Raw genomic sequence first — 20,207 nt, 5'->3', positions numbered from 1 at the left:
ATATTTAGAGCATGTTAGTCCTAATGATGATAACCTGAAGTGAACTCAAACCTTACCTTCAGAAATAGCTGTCCCAGAGACCCCTCTTGATTACGATGTTCACGTAGTACTGATAGCTAATCATTGTGGTCCTATACAGTATAATCAACATTGTAGTGCTTTCCATGCACTCATTTAGTTTGAACCTTAACACCCAGTGAGGTAGGTAGCATTCCCAGCTTACATACAAGAAATCCTACTGAGAGATAAGTTATACAAGATCACACACTGTTAAGTGGCAGAGCCAGATTTGACCTTGAAATCCCAACTACGATACAAACTTTTATTTAAATAAGGAAGAAAAACTAGTGTACAAATATTACTCTTCAGGTGCAGCCTGCAGAGCCATGGCTGTGGGTGCTTAGCTCTGTAAGGAAATGCTTCTATAGGTTTTTAGGTTTAGAGATGATACCATCTGGATACCTTTGCTTGAACCTGGCAACCACATCTGGGTCTAGCAGGTGGATCCCATCCAGTTGGTTTCCAAGGGTGATCCTGAAGTAAGGATAAAGAAGGGGCAAACCAAAAAATCCTGGAATTAAAAGGCTTAATATTGTTAAAAGATGCATACCTTTTATTAAGGCTGCCTATCATCTCACCTAAAATTCATGCCAATTTTTTAAGAAGACCTGAATATTAGAGGAGTAGTATGACTGGTTAGGGATTGGGCACAGATTTTTGTGTTAGAACGGGCTGGATTTGTACCACTTAAGGGTTAATAAAGAGACACCTAACCAGGCATACTTCACAAAGTTGCTGCCAATTAGTATTCTTTGGATAAACAGAATCCTAGCAACATGTCTTTCAAAGCTCTACTAACAGTATGAAAGATGCTAAAACTGTTGAGAGTAAATGGATTCTTCACCACCAGGGGGCAGATTCAATACATCCCATAGAATAACTGAGGCAGATCTTCAGTAGAGACCCTTTGGAGAGCAGTGGTTGGAGTCTTAAAACCTGTTGGGTCTCCAGTGAATGTTGCAGAGGCCCATCAAACATTAAATACCAGCTTGGATGGCTTATGAATCCTCTCAAGCCCATTTTTAGACTATTGAAATACAAGGTAAAGCTCTACTAACATCCATCCTTGACCATAAACAGGAGGGCTACTATGTCCTGGTCGCCTTACCAGTTGGGCTGCACATTGTGTGGTCGTCCAAATAACTCAATCTTGCGAGTGCCAGGGGATAGTCTCTCAATCATGCCATAGATTTCATCTGGTTTATGACTGGTAGAACGAACCTAGGAAAGCAAGGCTCCAGTTACTTTTAAGTTACCAAAAATTGCAAGTCTAGCCCTTTCCGTTTATATTTATGATCAAATGAACCTGGAACACACCTGACCTAATAATGTGGAAGGTTTGGATGCCTGGGGAAGCACATACCTCAGCTACGATCACATCGCAATCCAGACCCTGGTTGAAGCCTTGGGGATTTCCTTTGACACCAACCTGCTCACCACAGAGAACAGATTACCTTATGGAACCCCCAGCATTTGAACTTTTTCTCAATAAGAAGTCTAACAATTCCTCTTTCTCCTCCACCTATTGAACTGGGCCCCACTGCTGCTCACCAAGCAGTGTTCCTTCCCATGGTTCAACCAGTGACCTGTACGGCCTGTCCGAATGATGCGCTGCAGTTGATTTGTCTTCACCCAGATAATTTCATCTACCCGCTCGTAACTGTGGGACATAAGAAAGAGAACTAGGGCTTTGATCAGGCCTTCAGTTTTGGGGGTAGTACCATCTACAGAGGAAAGGACTCACAGGGAATACTCTGGGAGAAGAGAATACATCTAACTACAGCAATCACGCTTCTATTTCCTTCAAAAGAAAGCAACACAATGATCGCTACTTACCCCCAGAGATTCAGACATTCTCTGCCCAACTCCATGGCCCTAAAAAGAAAAGGGTTAAACAGCTACTTTCATGTCCGTATTTTTTATCCCTTCAAGATACCGAAGTGTTTTCAGTAGACATTCAGTGAACATTTACATGCAAGACACCATTAGGGCAACAGGATAGATCTAAGAATGAAAACATAAAACAGTATCTATTCTCAATGGCCTTACCTTTCACAAGGAACAAATGTGAAGTTAAATAGAAATCAGGTATCATTTGTGTTATAAATAGGCATTATGTCTCAGTAGCAAAAAAGGCTGACTTAGTCTTACATTTAATAGCAGAGCTACGAAAACCCCAGATTTCATTCCCACCCAGTACTCACTCTGTACTATATCTGCCCATACCTACATATCTTTGAACTGCATTACCTGCCTGTGACCCAGAGGAAGAGAAAGCCATCATCCTGCAGTACTGGTATGTTGAGCCTGCGCATCTCATCATCTGTCAGGGTCCCATAAGGCAGCTCCATGTGAATATCCCAGGGTGGGTCAGCCATCACAACTGCAAACTTGCCCAAGATACTGACGTCCAGGTAGCGGATATCACAACAGATCCACTGCATGAGGTGGTATTTGGTCATCTTTCCTTCCTTCACTCTCAGATTCATGGCCCCAGTCCCTTTTTTCCATTTGATTTTCCTAATCCCTTATAAATATGTATATCCCACACCATTCCCAATCAGCAAGACAGATTGCTGATGATGCCTGCTTTCCTACATGTACGGCGGCCCTACTCAGAAGTCCCTGAGCTGAAATAAGTTTTCTGAGCAGACAGGTACCTGAGGAGGGAAAAGTCGATCTGCACTGGAGTCACCTCCAACACTCTGTGTAAGAGCAAGCTCCTGGCTGGGTGTATGGTCTTTGCTCCCAGGAGCCTCAGAATCCATGCAGGCATCAATTTCATAGTGAACATATTTGCAGGTATCCATGTGGAAGCATGTGTTAAGGAAAGAGCAGTCACCTAATGACTCATCAGTGTGTTTATTGATGATTCGTCTGGGAAAATAAAAAGGGAGAATGAGAATCAAATGGTGTTCCAGAGTTAGAGCCCATAGTTCAAGTTCCAAACTGTTTCAAAATTTTGTCTTTTATTACCCTCTCCTAATTTTACCTTGAGAGCTTCCTCCAAGAGTTTTCAAAGAAAGGAAGCAGGTGACATGGAAATCCATAATTCACACTAAAGAAGAATCTAATTCCTCTCTGAGCAAAGACAACTTTCTTAGGACAGGAAAGAAAGGCTTGCTGGTTAGGGCTGAACAGAACACTGACCTAAGAGCCCAGGTTCCTATTTCTACTAAGATCATCCTTCCAGAGAACTTTAACTTCTACTAGGCTTCAGAGACAGAGATGCCTTGCTAATGCAAGAAGAAAGGCGCATTATTTTTTAAAAATCTCTCATCTATTTGGGAGCACCGTCTATATTCCCTCCCACAAAACACTACTACTGAAAATACATCTTCAGAATCTGGAGGTCTAAGACAAATCATTAAAACCATTTAGTAACAGGATGAAAGACAGAACCCCAGTGACTAGAAGGAATGAGTGCTTCTGGGAGCCCTACCCACCCCACCTCTCTCCCTCCCAAGACACCTGAAGTGCAGCTTGCGGCAGGGCCGATCAGCATCACTGGCTTTCATGCACTCCTCCTTGGTTCCATAGTCACAGAACTCTTGTACTTGGGCCCGACCTCGTGAGCGAAACTTTTCAACAATGGACTGTTCCTTGGCTGTTGTTGTATTTAATAGCTCTAGGATCTCCTGACTGACCTGTGACAAAAGAAGCCTTAGACTTAAAAGGGTTTACAGATAAAATGAGCCCTAAACCACCTCCTTAAATTCTATTTGACAATGTCCTGTTCTAAGAGGTGAATGAGCTAACCTAATATGGGAAAACTGGAGTCCTAGGAGAAGCGATCTGTCATGGGTTCAGTCCTTTCTTACAGATCTGCATTTGGGGTGGAATTAAAATATAAGAAGCCTGGTTCCTACTGCTAAGCATTAAATTAACTTCCCCTCCCCAGGAAAGCAATCCTTCAGGGGCGCCTGGGTGGCTCAGTTGTTAAGGGTCTGCTTTCGGCTCGACACCCTCCTGGGATCGAGCCCCACATCAGGCTCCTCTGCTATGAGCCTGCTTCTTCCTCTCGCACTCCCCCTGCTTGTGTTCCCTCTCTCGCTGGCTGTCTCTCTATCAAATAAATAAATTAAATCTTAAAAAAAAAAAAAAAAGCCAGCAATCCTTCCCACCAAAACCACTTACATTTACATAACTAAGTACTAAGCACTTTACTCTTTAGCTGAGTCTATGCAACAGTTCTGTAAGGGAGGGTACTCTGGTTATCTGGATATCCTCTGGTTATCCTCCTCCTCACAGATGAGAAGACTAAGGCTGAAGAGAAGTAAATTAACTTGTTCATATTTGCACATCTAGAAATACCAAATGGATAAGAATTTATGAGTCCATTATTTATATTCAGAATCACAGTTAACTGCCAATTCACAGTTTCCATAATTAATGGTCCATGTAACTACCTTCCAGTATTCATCTTCATTCATCTCCCTCTGTTCCTATATTTGGGTTCCTCTTCCGTTTACCTGATGATTCTTCCAACGCCAAACACTCAAAATCGCAGTTTTCTCAACATTGGCATTATTGACATTGGGGGTGAAGTAATTCTTTGTTGTATGGGGACTATCCTACTATTATTGTAGGATGCTTAACAGCATTGCTTGCCTCTACCCACCAGACGCCTGTAGCACTCCTGTGTGTCGTGACAACCACAATGTCTTCAGACATTGCCAAATGTTCTCTGGGGGATGGAAGGGGGAAAATAATCCCCAGTTGAGAACCACTTTTCTAAATCTTCAACCCTAAGAACTGCTCCTCGCCCTAGGGATAAATCCCTCCCGATCAAAGCTGTAATTCAAAGTGTCTATGTGAGGAGCGCCGGGTTGGCTCACTTGGTAGAGCATTCAACTCTTGATCTTGGGGTTGTAAGTCTGAGCCCCACAACGGGTGTAGAGATTACTTAAATAAAATCTTAAAAAAAAAAAAAAAAGAAAAGAAACAAAGTATATGTGTGAAAGCATTTCCATGTACCCCTACCTTCTTACTCTGTTGTTCCTTAGTAGATTGTTGGTTCAGAAGGCTCTCTATCTCCAGATCAACATCCGAGGCAGCATGTTTCCTTGATTTCTTGGTTGGCTCCTTGGCTGCTTCTGATGCTGAAGAGGCCAGGCCAGAGGCCAAAGAGCTAGCAAAGGCAGCTACTGTGGCTGAGTCCTGCTCTGCACGCCGCTTCTGCCCCACGATAGTCCCTGTTACCTCCCCAGGGCCCTTCTTTTCTGCCACAGCGCCCATCATGGCAGAGAGCTTGGAATGATCCGCATAGGTCACAAGAGTGGGATGTGCATCATCTTGTAAGAGACCTCGCTTTACCTCAATCAACTCCTGAGCTGCAAACTTCTGTAGGAGGCTTTCTACCCCATCTTGAGTGGCAGGGGCATCTGGCTAGGGNAAGAGGGGAGGAGAAGGAAATAAGACACTGACCATGAACTAAAGCAAAGAAGTGGTATATCCCAACCCTGCCTTACCGTGGAGATGGCAAGACGGATGGACACAGCGTCAGTGGGCAATGTTAAGGCCAGATCAGAGAGATGGTGTAGCAATTTCTTCTCTAACTCAGGGTCTGTGGCTAGTTCAGGAACTGCTGAAGCTGTGCTGGGCTTAGGGCCACCAGAAGTGGGTGCAGTAGGCACTGGGCTGTCACTGCGGAAGGTGGGAGACAGTGCTGCCTCTGGATTTCGTAGATCTACGAGTAAAGAAAAGTGAAGAAAATGACAAAGGGCAACCGCTGTAGGTCTGTCTATACACTCCTCAGGAGTCAAATTCTCCAACGTTCACAGCATGTACTTTCATTTCATGCAGAGAATTCTCTGACCAAATTTAGCACTAGATCACCTTTCCTCAATCATACTCAAGCATTCACTGCTTTGCTGAGATAATCCTGGATTTTCTGGGAACCACTTAGCTTTTTTCTACTGACTAAGAGGTATTTTCCTAATTCCTGTCCCCACTGTGCTTCAAAGGAAATCAGCAGCATGGTAGATTTAAATGTCCATACCACCTCCCTTCAGCCACCCTAATGACACCTGAAAAAATCAACCCAAATTTAGGGGCACCTGGGTGGCACAGTCAGGTAAGCATCCCAACTCTTAATTTCACCTCAGGTCCTGATCTCCGGATCCTGAGTTTGAGCCCCATGATGGGCTCTGAGCTCAGCGGCAAATCTACTGAGAGTTTCTCCCTCTCCCTCTGCCCCTCCCCCAGCCTGCTAGTGCATATGCACACGCACTGTCTCTCTCGAGTAAATAAGTAAACCTTTAAAACAAGTTTTTTAAATAATAACCCAAATTCTAAAGCCAGAAATATTTCTAACAACCTAAGCTGTGTTCAGCTCTTCTGAGGAATGGAGTTCGAATTTTAATGAATTAAGGCCACTGGACATCAGAGGGTATGTAAAATGACAGTATTGAGGATTAGAATAGGACCTTTTTTTTTCTTTTTAAAGACTTTATTTTTTTTAAGATTTTATTTATGTGGGGGCGCCTGGGTGGCACAGCAGTTAAGCATCTGCCTTCGGCTCAGGGCATGATCCCGGCGTTCTGGGATCGAGCCCCACATCAGGCTCTTCCGCTATGAGCCTGCTTCTTCCTCTCCCACTCCCCCTGCTTGTGTTCCCTCTCTCGCTGGCTCTCTCTCTGTCGAATAAATAAATAAAATCTTTAAAAAAAAAAAAAGATTGTATTTATTTGACAGAGAGAGAGCCAGCGAGAGAGGGAACACAAGCAGGGGGAGTGGGAGAGGAGGAAGCAGACTCCTAGGCAGAGCAGGGAGCCCATGCAGGGCTCGATCCCACGCCCTGAGCCGAAGGCAGACGCTTCACGACTGAGCCACCCAGGCGCCCCTAGAATGTGACCTTGAACACTCAAACACAAAAGTAATACTTTCTATAAAACTTTGCAGAAGCCCTGGTCACCAAATGATACTTCTTGACTGTATTTTTATCACTTACCCTATTACTTCACAAACAGGTAGCCATCATAACCTTAATAAGACTTAAGAACTCAAATTAGGATAACATATTACCTTTTAGAAAGCTTAATATATATGATTATTTAGTTAAAATACAGATGGGGACATCTGGCTGGCTCAGTGAGTAGAGCATGCAACTCTCGATCTTGGGGTTGTGAATTTGAGCCCCATGGTGGGTGTAGAGATTACCTAAAAATAAAATCTTTAGGGGTACCTGGGTGGCTCTGTCAATTAAACGTCTGCCTCCAGCTCAGATTACCATCCTGGGGTCCTGCGATCGAGCCCCTTGTGGGGCTCCCTGCTTAGTGAGGAGTCTGCTTCTTCCTCCATCCCTCCTCCCGCTTGTGCTCTCTCTCGCTCACTCTCTCTCTCAAATAAGATCTTTAAAAAATAATAAAATACAAATGAAATATTAAACTTAGGACCTGTATCAGAATTCTGTTAAATATTATAAAATATAAGTGAGTCCTTAGTTTACATTTAGAAATATTTTGGTTACTTAAACATTTTTACTCTAATGGAATTGACCAGTAAAATTTGACTCACAAATTCCAAGGAAAATAGATCTGAACTATATCAAACACCTTGCTGGAACAGTTAAATTTTATGAAAATAAGTTATACCCTACTTGGAAAATAGACTCCACAATTCCATACTAGCTGGAAATGTTAAATAACTGACCGAACTTTCTTCACTTTGCTTACGACTGGATTCCTTTATGTTCTGCTGAATCTTAGAGTAGAACATTTGCCAGATAAACTGATACAAGTTCTTTGTTTTGTTTGGCAAAGAGGTACTGTGTATGTGGAAAGTTCCCTGAAGCACTTTCAAGGTCGGGACAAGAAAGAATTCAAGAGCAACAGACCCAAGCTAAAAACATGTAAGAAAAAGGGGCGCCTGGGTGGCACAGCGGTTAAGCGTCTGCCTTCGGCTCAGGGCGTGATCCCGGCGTTATGGGATCGAGCCCCACATCGGGCTCCTCTGCTATAAGCCTGCTTCTTCCTCTCCCACTCCCCCTGCTTGTGTTCCCTCTCTCGATGGCTGTCTCTGTCTGTGTTAAATAAATAAATAAAATCTTTAAAAAAAAAAAAAAACATGTAAGAAACATAAGTGACAATTATTATTTTAGCTTACTTGGAAGACTACAGGCAAAATTTCTGCACTGAACAGGATTGAATGATGACTACTGAAGTCCTTGCAATTCAGAGATTCTAGGAGTCTAATAAACTTGAGCTAAAATACCCCAATTACAATTTACACTGGGATAAAACTCTGAACTGTTTTTTTTTAAGCAGTCAAGTTTTAAAATTTTTTGAAGTAACCAAAAATTTCTTTCATTAAGCAATTTAAGCACAATCAATAGTAAATATCATTATTAAGGCAGAAGAAACAAGGTATTTTAAAATTAGGATTTCAGGGACGCCTGGGTGGCTCAGTCTGTTAAGTGTCTACCTTTGGCTCAGGTTATGATCCCAGGGTCCTGGGATCAAGTCCTGCATTAGGCTCCTTGCTCGGCAGGGGAGCCTGCTTCTCCCTCTGCCTGCTGCTCCCCCTGCTTGTGTGCGTGCTCTGACAAATAAATAAATAAAATCTTAAAAAAAAAAATTAGGATTTCAGGGGCCCCTGAGTGGCTCAGTCAGTTAAGCATCTGCCTTTGGCTCCTGCCTTTGGCTCAGGTCATGATCTCAGGGTCCTGGGATGGAGCCCCACCTCGGGCTCCCCACTAAGCAGGGAGTCTGCTTCTCTCTCTCCATCTGCCCCTCCCCCAGCACGTGCCCACATGCTCTCTCTCAAATAAATAAACAAAATCTTTAAAAATTAGGATTTCAGGCATTACATCCACAAATTGTTCTACATGTTATATACTGATTTAACTCATTATACACTGATATAACTCATTATACATCTATTTGTTTTATACATTATATTCTGATATAACTCGTTATAGATCTTTAATTCCTACAGTATGACAAAGAGAGTAAATCATATTAGCTACTAAACCAAAGATAATGATAACAGAAAATGGGGCTAAAGGAAGATGTGGGTAAGTTTTAAGTCAATACCCAGGATACAGGTCCTTTGTTATGCAGCTCTGAAATTTTTAATATTTTAGGGTAAGCCATAAATTATCCATTACCTTTCCCCCTTAATTCATGTTCAAACTTTGTGCCAGGTACCTTACATATGCTGCTGCCATTAATATGAGCTTTATTTTGTTTTTTAAAAAACAGCTACAGCATCTGGGTGGCTCAGTCAGTTAAGCATCTAGCTCTTGGTTCTGGCTCAGGTCATGATCTTATGGGTCATGAGATCAAGCCCCACTTCAGGCTACGTGCTTAGTGGGGAGTCTGCTAGAAGATTCTCTCCCTCTGCCCCTCCCCACACTCACTGGCGGGCCCTCTCTCTCTAAATACATCTTTAAAAACTAAAGGCCTAGGGGCGCCTGGGTGGCACAGTCGTTGAGCGTCTGCCTTCGGCTCAGGGCGTGATCCCGGCGTTCTGGGATCGAGCCCCACATCAGGCTCCTCTGCTATGAGCCTGCTTCTTCCTCTCCCACTCCCCCTGCTTGTGTTCCCTCTCTCGCTGGCTGTCTCTATCCCTGTCAAATAAATTAAAAATCTTTAAAAAAAATAAAATAAATAAAAATAAAAATAAAAAAATAAAGGCCTAAAAAAGTAATAATAAAAATTATCTAAATAAAAATTTTAAAAGGCCTAAGCTCCCTATAGATAATACCCACTACACTTTTTTTTTTAAACCACCTTAAGGGAAAATAAATTAATTAAATAAATCAACCAACCAACCAACCAAGCACTTTAAGGTATGACTGACCTGTAAAATGCTGAACATATTTAACAGATATAACTTGATGAGTTTGGAAATAAGGATACACACCTATGAAACCATCACTACTGTGAAGGCCATAAACCTATCTATCACCTCCCAAAGTTTCATTCCACAGCCTTTTTTATTATTTTTGTTTCTGTTAAGACCACATAATGTAAGATCTACCCTCTTAGAAAAAAAATTACTTATTACCTTTTAATTTTTTTTTTTTAAGTAATCTCTACACCCAACACGGGGCGGGAGCTCACAACCCCAAGGATCAAAAGTCACACGCTCTGAGGCTGAGCCAGCCTGGTGCCCCCTATCATCTTAGAAAATTTAAAGTATACAATGCGGTATAGTTAGCTATAGGCACTATGCTGTATAGCAGATCTCTACAGCTTATCTACCTCGCATAACTGAAAGTTTGTACCCTATGACCATCACCTCCCCATTTCCCCTCACTCCAGCCCCCAGCAATCAGCATTCTACTCTCTACTTCTACGACTTTACTATTTCAGAGTCTGTGTCTCAAATATGATCTAAGTAAGATTATACGGTATTTGTCTTTCTGTGCCTGACTTATTTCATTTAGCGTAATGTCCTCCAGGTCTATCCGTATTGTCATAAGCAACAGGATTTCCTTTATTTATGGCTGAATAATATTTCATGGTATGCATATTCCATTACCTTTATCCAATCATGCAATGATGGACAGTTAGGCTGTTTCCGTATCTTGGCTATTGTAAGCATCACAATGAACACCTGTGTGCAGGTAGAGACCCAGACTTCAATTCCTTTCGATACCTAGAAGTGAGAGTGCTGGAAAACATGGTAGTTCTATTTTTTATTTTTTGAGGAACCACCACACTATTTTCCATAATGGCTATACCAATTTACATTCCCAAGAAACAGTGAATCAGGGTTCCCTTTCCTCCTTGCCAACACTTACATTTTGATTTTTTAATAACATCCTAACAATTGTGAGGTGTATCTCATATCTCATTATGGTTTTAATTTGCACTGCCTTGATGATTAGTGATGCTGAAGAGCTTTTCATATACCTGTTGGCCATTTGTGTGCCTTCTTTGGAGACCTATTATTACATCTTGATTTCGCCTATTTTGCTTGTTTTTTGCCCATGTGACTTAAAAGAAAATGAGAACATTGTCACTGATTAAAAATAAATGTCAAGGGGGGCACCTGGGTGGCTCAGTTGTTAAGCGTCTGCCTTCGGCTCAGGACCTGATCCCAGGGTCCTGGGATCGAGCCCCACATCAGGCTCCTCTGCTGGGGGCCTGCTTCTTCCTCTCCCACTCCCCCTGCCTGTGTTCCCTCTCTCGCTGGGTGTCTCTCTCTCTCTCTGTCCAATAAATAAATAAAAAATATTTTAAAATAAATAAATAAATAAATGTCAAGGGGCACCTGGGTGGCTCAGTCAGTCAAGGGTCCAACTCTTGATATCAGCTCGGGTCTTAATCTTAGAGTCATTAAGTTCAAGCCCTGTGTTGGGCTCCACACTGGGCGTGGAGCCTACTTCAAAATAAATACATAAATAAAATAAAAGTCAAAATACAAAGCATTTTCCATGATTTCAAATTTTCAATCAGTGCTTTAGAAACATTCTTGATGTAATCAAATGTAATCAAATGCAATCAAATGTAATCAAACCTAAATTCTGTTTGGGAACATAACTTATTCATTGCCACATTACTTTTCATTACTACCATAAATAATGGTTGTTGAGATACTTAGCTTAAATATGTAATAATATCACATTATTTCTTTGATAAATATTTTCTCTATTACGTTTATTTGAAATGAAACCCAGAATCTAACAGTTCAAAGAAAAAAAGCAATCTACTTGACATTGTTATATCTGCTTTTACATTTAAAATAACAATATATAACTTTGGTTAAATGTTAATGCTTTGGTTTTCTTTCCTACCATGTGAACATACTACCCAACTTCTCATGCAACTGTTACTTGCTATTTCTAAAATAGACTTTTCTTTTTAAAGATTTTATTTATTTATTTGAGAGAGAGAGCGCGCGCATGCAGAAGCAGGGGTAGCAGCGGAGGGAGAGCGAAAAGCAAGCTCCTCAGGGAGCAGGGAGCCCAATGCAGGGCTCGGTCCCAGGACCCCGAGACCATAACAGAGCCAAAGGCAGATGCTTAACCAACTGAGCCACCCAGGTGCCCCTTAACATATATTTTCAATCCCTAGAACTGGACCCTAACATTTTTTTTTCTCTTTGGTAATTTTACTATAATCACTTGTTTTAAAACTTGTTCTTTTAAAAAATAATCTGCTGATGTGATTCTGGTTACGAATCCCTGCGTTAATAACACCTCCTGGCAGTATCCTTTTCATGACATTCAAGACACTACAGCTGAAAATACCTCTTTTAAGGTTACTGGGAAGAGGGGCTCACATTTAAATACTGAATTTCCTGAAGTCACATGCAAATTTTTACACGTATATAGCATTTGGGGAAAAGACTCTACTATTTTATTATTCTTTTTTTTTTTTTTTAAGATTTTATTCATTTATTTGACAGAGAGACAGCCAGTGAGAGGGAACACAAGCAGGGAGAGTGGGAGAGAAGCAGGCTCCCAGCGGAGGAGCCTGATGTGGGGCTCGATCCCAGGGACTTGGGATCACGCCCTGAGCCAAAGGCAGACGCCCAACGACTGAGCCACCCAGGCGCCCCTGTTTTATTATTCTTAAAATGCATTACTAGCAAAAAATGATTAAGAACCTCTGGATTCCAACTCCTTCAGAAAGTATTTGTTCAGTTATTATTTCAATACATTTACTGAGTGCTTCCACTATGCTGGCAACTATACTGATACTATATTTATAATCCCATGAAAAATTCTCTGTGTTGGGTTCAACAAAGTAATACATAATATTTGAGCTTATTCTTTGGTTAAAAGTTCTGCTAAAGATAAAATAGTAGCTCAAAGACATAAAAATATGGCCGGTCTATTAATATAAAACTGTAGGGTGGCTCAATTGGATAAGTGTCTGCCTTTGGCTCAGGTCACGATTTCCAGGTTCTGGGATCAAGTCCCGCATCAGGCTCCCTGCTCAGTAGGGAGTCTGCTTGTCTCCCTTACCCTCTGCTCCTTCCCCCATTTGTGCTCTCTCTGTCTCTCTCTCTCTCTCAAATAAATAAATAATCTTAAAAAAAAAAAAGCTGTACTTTATCTCTATGGAAAAGAGTTTGGTGGGGGCGGCTGGGTGGCACACTCGGTTGGGTATCTGACTTTTGGTTTCAGCTCAGATCATGGTCTCAAAGTCATGAGATGGAGCCCTGTGATGGGCTCTGCATTCAGTGCCAAGTCTGCCTCAGACTCTCTGTGCCACTTGCCCCCCCCCACCCGTGTGCATGATGCATGCTCTCGATCTCTCTCTAAAATAAATAAGTTTTTAATTAATTTATTTATTCAGAGAGACAGAGAGAGAGATGCAGAGAGGGAGCCCTTCGCGGGACTCAATCCCAGGACCCCAGGATCATGACCTGAGCCTAAGGCAGACGTTTAACTGACTTAGCCACCCAGGCACCTCTAAATAAATAAATCTTAAAAAAAAAACAAAAAAAGGAAAAAAGAAAACAGTATGGTGGTTCCCCAAAAAACTGAAAATAGGGGGTACCTGGGTGGCTCAGTTGGTTAAGGGACTGACTCTTGGTTTTGGTTCAGGTCATGATCTCAGGGTCCTGAGATCGAGCCTTGTGCCGAACTCTGTGAACACGGAGTCTGCTGGAGATTCTTTCCCCCTCCCTCTCCCTCTGCCTCCTCCCAAGCCCATGCCAACTCACAGGTGCTCTCTCTAAAATAAATAAATTAAGTCTTTTTAAAAATTGAAAATAGAATTACCATATGATCCAGCAATTTCACTTCTGGATATACATCCAAAAAATTTGAAGCTGGATCTTGAAGAGATATTTGTAAACTGATGCTTATAGCTGCATTATTCACAATAGCCAAAAGCTGGAAGCAACCCAAGTGTCCACCAACAGATAAATGAATAAACAAAATGTGGTATAAACATACAATGGAATCTTCCTCGGCCTTAAAAAGCAAAGAAATTCTGACACAGGGATGCCTGGGTGGCTCAGTCGGTTGGGCACTTGCCTTCGGCTCAGGTCACAATCTCAGGGTCCTGGGATCCAGCCCCGCATCGGGCTCCTTGCTCAGTGGGGAGCCTGCTTCTCCCTCTGCCTACTGCTCTCCCTGCTTGTGCTCTCTCTCTCTGACAAATAAAATCTTTTAAAAAAAGGAAAGAAAGAATTTCTGACACATGCTACAACAGGATGAACCTTGAGGACATTATGCTAGAGGGAAATAAGCCACAAAAAGATATGAGATATCTAAAATAGTCAAACTCATAGAAACAAAAAGTAGGGGCGCCTGGGTGGCACAGCGGTTAAGCGTCTGTCTTCGGCTCGGGGCGTGATCCCGGCGTTGTAGGATCGAGCCCCACATCGGGCTCCTCCGCTGTGAGCCTGCTTCTTCCTCTCCCACTCCCCCTGCTTGTGTTCCCTCTCTCGCTGGCTGTCTCTATCTCTGTCGAATAAATAAATAAAATCTTTAAAAAAAAAAAAAAGAAACAAAAAGTAGAACGGTGGTTGCCAGGGACTGCACAGGAAAGGAAAATAGGGAGTTACTGTTTAATGTATAGAATTTCAGTTTTGCAAGATGAAAAAGTTCTGGAGATTGGCACACAACAATGTGAATATACTTCAAGTTACTGAGCTATACACTTAAAAATGGTTAAGATGGTAAATTTTTTGTGTATTTTGCCAAAACTGAAAAAAAAGTTGTACTTTAAAAATGCCAAACTAAGGAAGGTCTCCCAATGATTCTTTGTCCATGGTATTTGCATTCATTAATGATATGGATACGTTTTAGTTCATTTAATATCCTTGTCTTTTCTCACTGAGCTTTATAGTAAACAATTAAGTATCAGATTTCAGTAGTGCTATAAAAATCAAGAGGTAGTAAGAAAATGTTTATTTCCTGAGAGAAAAGAATGGAATGATCTAAATTTTTAGCAAGCCTTTGGTTATATCTTACATGAAAACTTGATTAATAAACTAATAGAGTGTGTCCCATGTTTTCCCAAGAATCCTAATGCTCGAAGAAATAGATTCTTTGGAATAACCAAAATAATTCAAAGAAAGAACAGTGATAGGCTGGTTTATTTTGCATTTTATCTTTATCTATTCCCACAGTACCAGATGGGCCAGCCAAAGCTCTGGGCCAAAAGACAATACATGTTTAAGTACAACCTTAAAAATATTTTTATAGAAGTCTTAACCATATTACTCAGGCAGATGTACTAGGAATCAACCATATATTATTAAGTGGGTCAAGAAATTAAGTCAAGAGATATTTATAAGCCCCCCCCCCAAAAGAATATTTACATTCAAGGGAGAACACAATCTTGTCAAAATTATTAAACATGCTTATCAAGAAACTGTATGAAGTATCGACACTCTAGTAGTTAGGTTTGCCCATGGCACAAAGTTTGGTTAATACCAAAGTGTAGTTATTACCATGGAAAAGTGAAATGGACCTTAAAATTGACACTAATTAATCTGTGATCATAGGATTTATATTTCTTCCTCCTCTACCTGCCCTGCCCTTTTTAACTTCTCTTTAATTATCTAAGTACTATGCAGCCATCAAGATCAAATCACAAGTGCTAACTCATGATACCAACTAAAGCCAACTCTTGTTGCTTTTCTCTTCCTTGTCTATACTTATCGCGGATTCATTCATTCAGCATTTTACATATATCATATTGTAGTACTGCATTTTTATAAGCATCAATCCTTTACACCAAATAAATTTTAAACTCCCTGAGATCAGGAACAATGTGTTACTTATGTTTGTCCATCTAGACTTATGCACACTGTAAATACCCAATAGATGTTTGTTTATTATGGTGTCAAAGTCCTGACAGAACATCTAGGTTCTAGGGGCCAGAATATGAGCACATGGACCTGATATGTACCAAGACAAGATTCAGAGATGGACTCCAGTATACTAATAAACATTGGAACAAACTACCACAGGATGGTATGGCTTCACTGTCTTGTAGATCTTTATAACTGATTTGCCTTAAATAATCCAGGGCTTGTGATGGGGATAGGGGTAGATAAAACTAAACAATTATTTGAGGTTCCTTCAAGTTTTATGACTGGCACAGGGGGCAACGGGAGGGGAGATAAAGTTTAAAAACATAAAACAAATATTTTCAGATTTCTGCTTGGGACATAAACGGCTAAGACAATGCCAGTTCTACTCCTTTAGCAACTCTGTGAGGGTCAATGAGCTGGGCACTGTGGATATAAAGGTACGGTCCTTGCTCTCATGGTGGTTACAGTGGCAAAGAAACGACCACTACAAGGAGTCGCTATAACAGAAGAACAAAGCGCCACAGGAGGAAAAAAGGGGGGGGGGTAACTTACTGCTTCAAGGGATGGGGGGCTGAGAGGCCTAGCAAAGGCAATGCTCTCGCAAACTTAAGAGGAGTCAGCCAAGCGGACGCGAGTGGGGTGGGGTGGTGATGCCAGGCTCTGTCCCAAGAAAGTGAACGGGAGGAACCAAGGCCTGCCTTGGTGGAACGGAACTGCCACTACGTACAGGAGAACGAAGCGTCTGTGTGCTGAGGGTGAAGAGGAGAATATTGATGCACCAGGCTTTAAAGTAATGGCCGCTTGGGAAAGGGTGCTGACTGGGGAGCTCTTTTTCTCCAGGGTTCCCTCCCGCCCTCCCTGGCTAAACATCGGCCCGGACGCCCCGCGCCTCACCCAAGTGCCCCGAGTCCTGCTTCCGCCTCCGCTGCAGCCTCTCTCGCAGCGAGTCCAGCTGCTTTTTGTGGGCCTGGATAGAGCTCCACGTGTCCGACATCTTTAGTCTCTCAGCGGAGACCCGTCTCGAATCAGGCGCGGTGGACTAGCACCTCCCAGCCCCACCAGCAGGAAATCTCCAATTCTCACGCGGACACCCCCAGGCTGACCGGAAAGAGATCCGGGGAATGCGCTAGCCGGGAAGTCATTTTCCGTTTCCCTCTCGCTTTGAAGCTGAAATGACAGCCACCTTAGGTGTTGGCAGGATGGCGGAAATATTTTCAATGGGAGCTCTCTCGTTCTTCTGGGTGCAGTGAAGCTGTGGTTGCCATATTAGTGCCTGGCAGAACAACCATGTTGCTTATAGAGGCGCATGCGGCCATGTTGAATATAAGGGGATGAGTGACTCCTGTGAGTTGACCCAGGGTGTTAAGACAGCGCTAATGGAGCAGCAAGTGTAGTACAGATTTTTTTTTTTTTTTAAGATTTTATTTTTAAGTAATCTCTACACCCTGTATGGGGCTTGAACTCAACATCTGGAGATCAAGAGTTGTATGCTTCACTGACTCAGCCAGTCAGGTGCCCAGGTAGTACAGATTTTTAAAATGAAAGACAACTAATTCATTTTGCCAGTTAGATACTAACATACCTTTTCCGCTGTATTGCAGGTTTATGTTTTCATGCATTCATTTATAAAGATTCAGCTATTACATTGGTTTACAGTCTATGGGTGGGTGCCTGAAAGTGACCTTCTTTGAAAGAGAAGGAGGACTGGGGCACCTGGGTGGCTCAGCTGGTTAAGCATCTGCCTTAGGTTCAGGTCATGATGCCAGGGTCCTGGGGCCTAGCCCCATGACTGGCTCCCTGTTCAGCAGGGTGTCTGTTTCTCCCTCTCCTTCCCTACCCACCCCCACCCGTGATCTCTCTCTCTCAAATAAAATTTTTTTAAAAATCACATTTATTTTTAAAAAGAAAGAGGAGGACTGAGGATGCAGAGTTTTTGTTTTTGTTTTTGTTTTTGTTGAGATTTTATTCGGGGACGCCTGGGTGGCTCAGTCAGTTGAGCGTCTGCCTTCTGCTGGGGTCATGGTCCCGGAGTCCTGGGATCCAGGCGTGGAACCTACTTAAAAAATGTTCAGGCTTGAAATGACAGCTAGGGCTTCAACAGGTGAAGCTATAGGAGGAAATTGGAGGCTGAGGACATGATAAAAAGCAAAGATCTAGAGTTAGGAAAGCATGATGTATGTCCTGACAATCCAGATTGGTTTGCTAGAACAAAGAGAATTACATTAAAGATTTAGGAGGATATTTTTGTTGCCATATTTGAGGCCAGATGGCAAAGGGTACGTGTTACCTTGGTAAAGAAGTTGCAATTTATTCAGAATACAGCAGGGAACACTTTAGGGTTTGTGAATAGGCAGCTCTTTAAAGATTAATCTAGTGTTCTAGTTGGATTGAGATGGTGAGGAAGGAGAGTTTAGAGGTGGGAAAATAGTAGCCTTTTTTTTTTTAAAGTAGGCCCTATGCCCAACATGGGGCTTGGACCCACGATCCCTATAAAAGAGTCACATGCTCTACCAGTGAAGCCAGCAAAGCACCTCAGTTAGTAGTTTATTTCAATTAGTGTTTGGTGATAGGGCCTTTAATTAACTCAGAAGCTGGTTACGGATAGTAATGGGAAGGAACAGGTGAAAATGAGGGGGGAGGCTATTGAGAAGAAAGATGTGTCTTGGAATGTAGCAGTTTCATCCAGTTATTCAGCAAATATTTGTTGAGTGACTACTATGTGCTAGGAACTGTGCAGATTTTGTAGTGATCAAAATATTCATTTCCAACCTTTTTTCTCAATTTAATATACTTACTAGGCAATTTACACCATCTTTTGAGATGTATAACTTTGTGTGTTTGGTGTTTGTTTGTTTGTTTGTTTGTGATGCATGACTTTATATGTGAGCCCTCAAGCAGAGGACACAGAAATGTATATGGGCTCACTTGAGTTATCTCTGGACATTTAATTCTCAGGATTGGGGCGCCTGGGTGGCACAGCAGTTAAGCGTCTGCTTTCGGCTCAGGGCGTGATCCCGGCGTTATGGGATCGAGCCCCACATCAGGCTCCTATATGCTGGGAGCCTGCTTCTTCCTCTCCCACTCCCCCTGCTTGTGTTCCCTCTCTCGCTGGCTGTCTCTCTCTCTGTCAAATAAATAAATAAAATCTTTAAAAAATAATAATAATAATAATTCTCAGGATTACACTTAATTAAAATGAAAATGCTGTCTTCCTCAACTGAAATACTCTTAGAAATTTGGCTGATGTGAGATCACGGAAGACTACTCAAGGGGACTGCTCTATCTAAGAGTTTTGGCTTCCTTTAACTACCTGGGTCTAGCAACTGCCAAGAAAGTGGACAAGGGATGCTTTTGTACTTTCATTTGGGATGTATCCTGTGTGGCCCTATGTTTAGACACATGTATCATTCCTGAAGTAAGATGATACCATTAATGCTATATTATAGATTTTTTTCCTTTATTTGACACAGAGAGACCAGGGGCAGTGGCAGGCAGAGGGAGAGGAAGAAGCAGGCTTCCCGCTAAGCAGGGAGCCCGATGTGGGGCTCAGTCCCAGGACTCTGGGATCATGAGCTGAGCTGAAGGCAGACACTTAACCAACTAAGCCACCCAGGTACCCCTAAATTATAGAATTGTTAAGAGTTCATTGTTCACAAATCTGAATCCCTCACTTATTATAAGAGCACTTTTTTTTTCAAGATTCTTAACACATAGAAATAAAATATATAGAAATTATATAGCAGTGAAGTTAAATAGTCTTGGGGGAGAAAAGAGTATTGGACATATCCTTGTAGAAGAAAGGAGTTGATTCATCTTGAAGATGGAAATCCATAGGTTAACCTCTGAACAATACACGCATTTTTGTCTAGGAAAGGAAGGATTTTCTAGTGGAAGAGATTCAGTCTCTGGTAGAACTCAAGATATCTAAGGCCTGTATTGCCTCCCCTTAAGTACAGAGGAAGCCAAAGAAGTAGCACAGGTATTCCTGAAAGTCAACCAGATCAAGGGCAGCTTCCAGAAGTCTGCTTTCACATTCACTTTGGGTAAATTATCACAGTAGTAAATCAGGCAAATTTTAGGAGCACGGGAGGGCCACTCAGCATGCGCTGCTTATAGAGGGATTCTCTCTAGACTCCTCATGACCAATTTCCTGCCCTCTCTTAGCCAGTCTGCATACCATCCTAAGCAGTGCACAGGGCAAGGAACCTTACCCAGCCCTCTTCCAATCAAGACAGAGTGCAAGTCTAGTTGTGAGCAAATGAGTGCTCTGTGCACTACATTTCTTAACTTTTCTTTATATCCGCTGTGGTAGATCGTTTCTAGAGTTAGGCACAACGCCTCCCATCCCATATGCCTTTATGCAGGGTGACTTGGCCACTCTTCCTTTTAAGAGGTAAAGCTTATTTTCCCTCTTC

General features: G+C 42.1%; 1 protein-coding gene across 1 annotated transcript; it reads right to left on the bottom strand.

Annotated features, from left to right (window-relative positions):
• Positions 1–310: 310 nt before the first annotated feature.
• Positions 311–17,125, bottom strand: METTL3 (methyltransferase like 3). The gene is made up of 11 exons (XM_008711135.2): positions 16,687–17,125; positions 5,532–5,749; positions 5,044–5,448; positions 3,532–3,707; positions 2,721–2,937; positions 2,311–2,498; positions 1,897–1,935; positions 1,612–1,720; positions 1,424–1,489; positions 1,169–1,281; positions 311–534 (listed from the first exon to the last, which is right to left on the bottom strand). Exons 1-11 carry the CDS (start codon positions 16,784–16,786, stop codon positions 423–425), a joined length of 1,743 nt encoding a protein of 580 aa, XP_008709357.1. The 5' UTR covers positions 16,787–17,125; the 3' UTR covers positions 311–422.
• Between the last annotated feature and the right edge of the window lie 3,082 nt (positions 17,126–20,207).

Source organism: Ursus maritimus, unplaced genomic scaffold (genome assembly GCF_017311325.1).
Source record: "Ursus maritimus isolate PB19 unplaced genomic scaffold, ASM1731132v1 scaffold_36, whole genome shotgun sequence".
In the NCBI taxonomy this organism is placed as follows: Eukaryota; Metazoa; Chordata; class Mammalia; order Carnivora; family Ursidae; genus Ursus; species Ursus maritimus.
The sequence above is the reverse complement of the archived record's forward strand: the minus strand, read 5'-3'. Positions and strand labels throughout refer to the sequence as shown.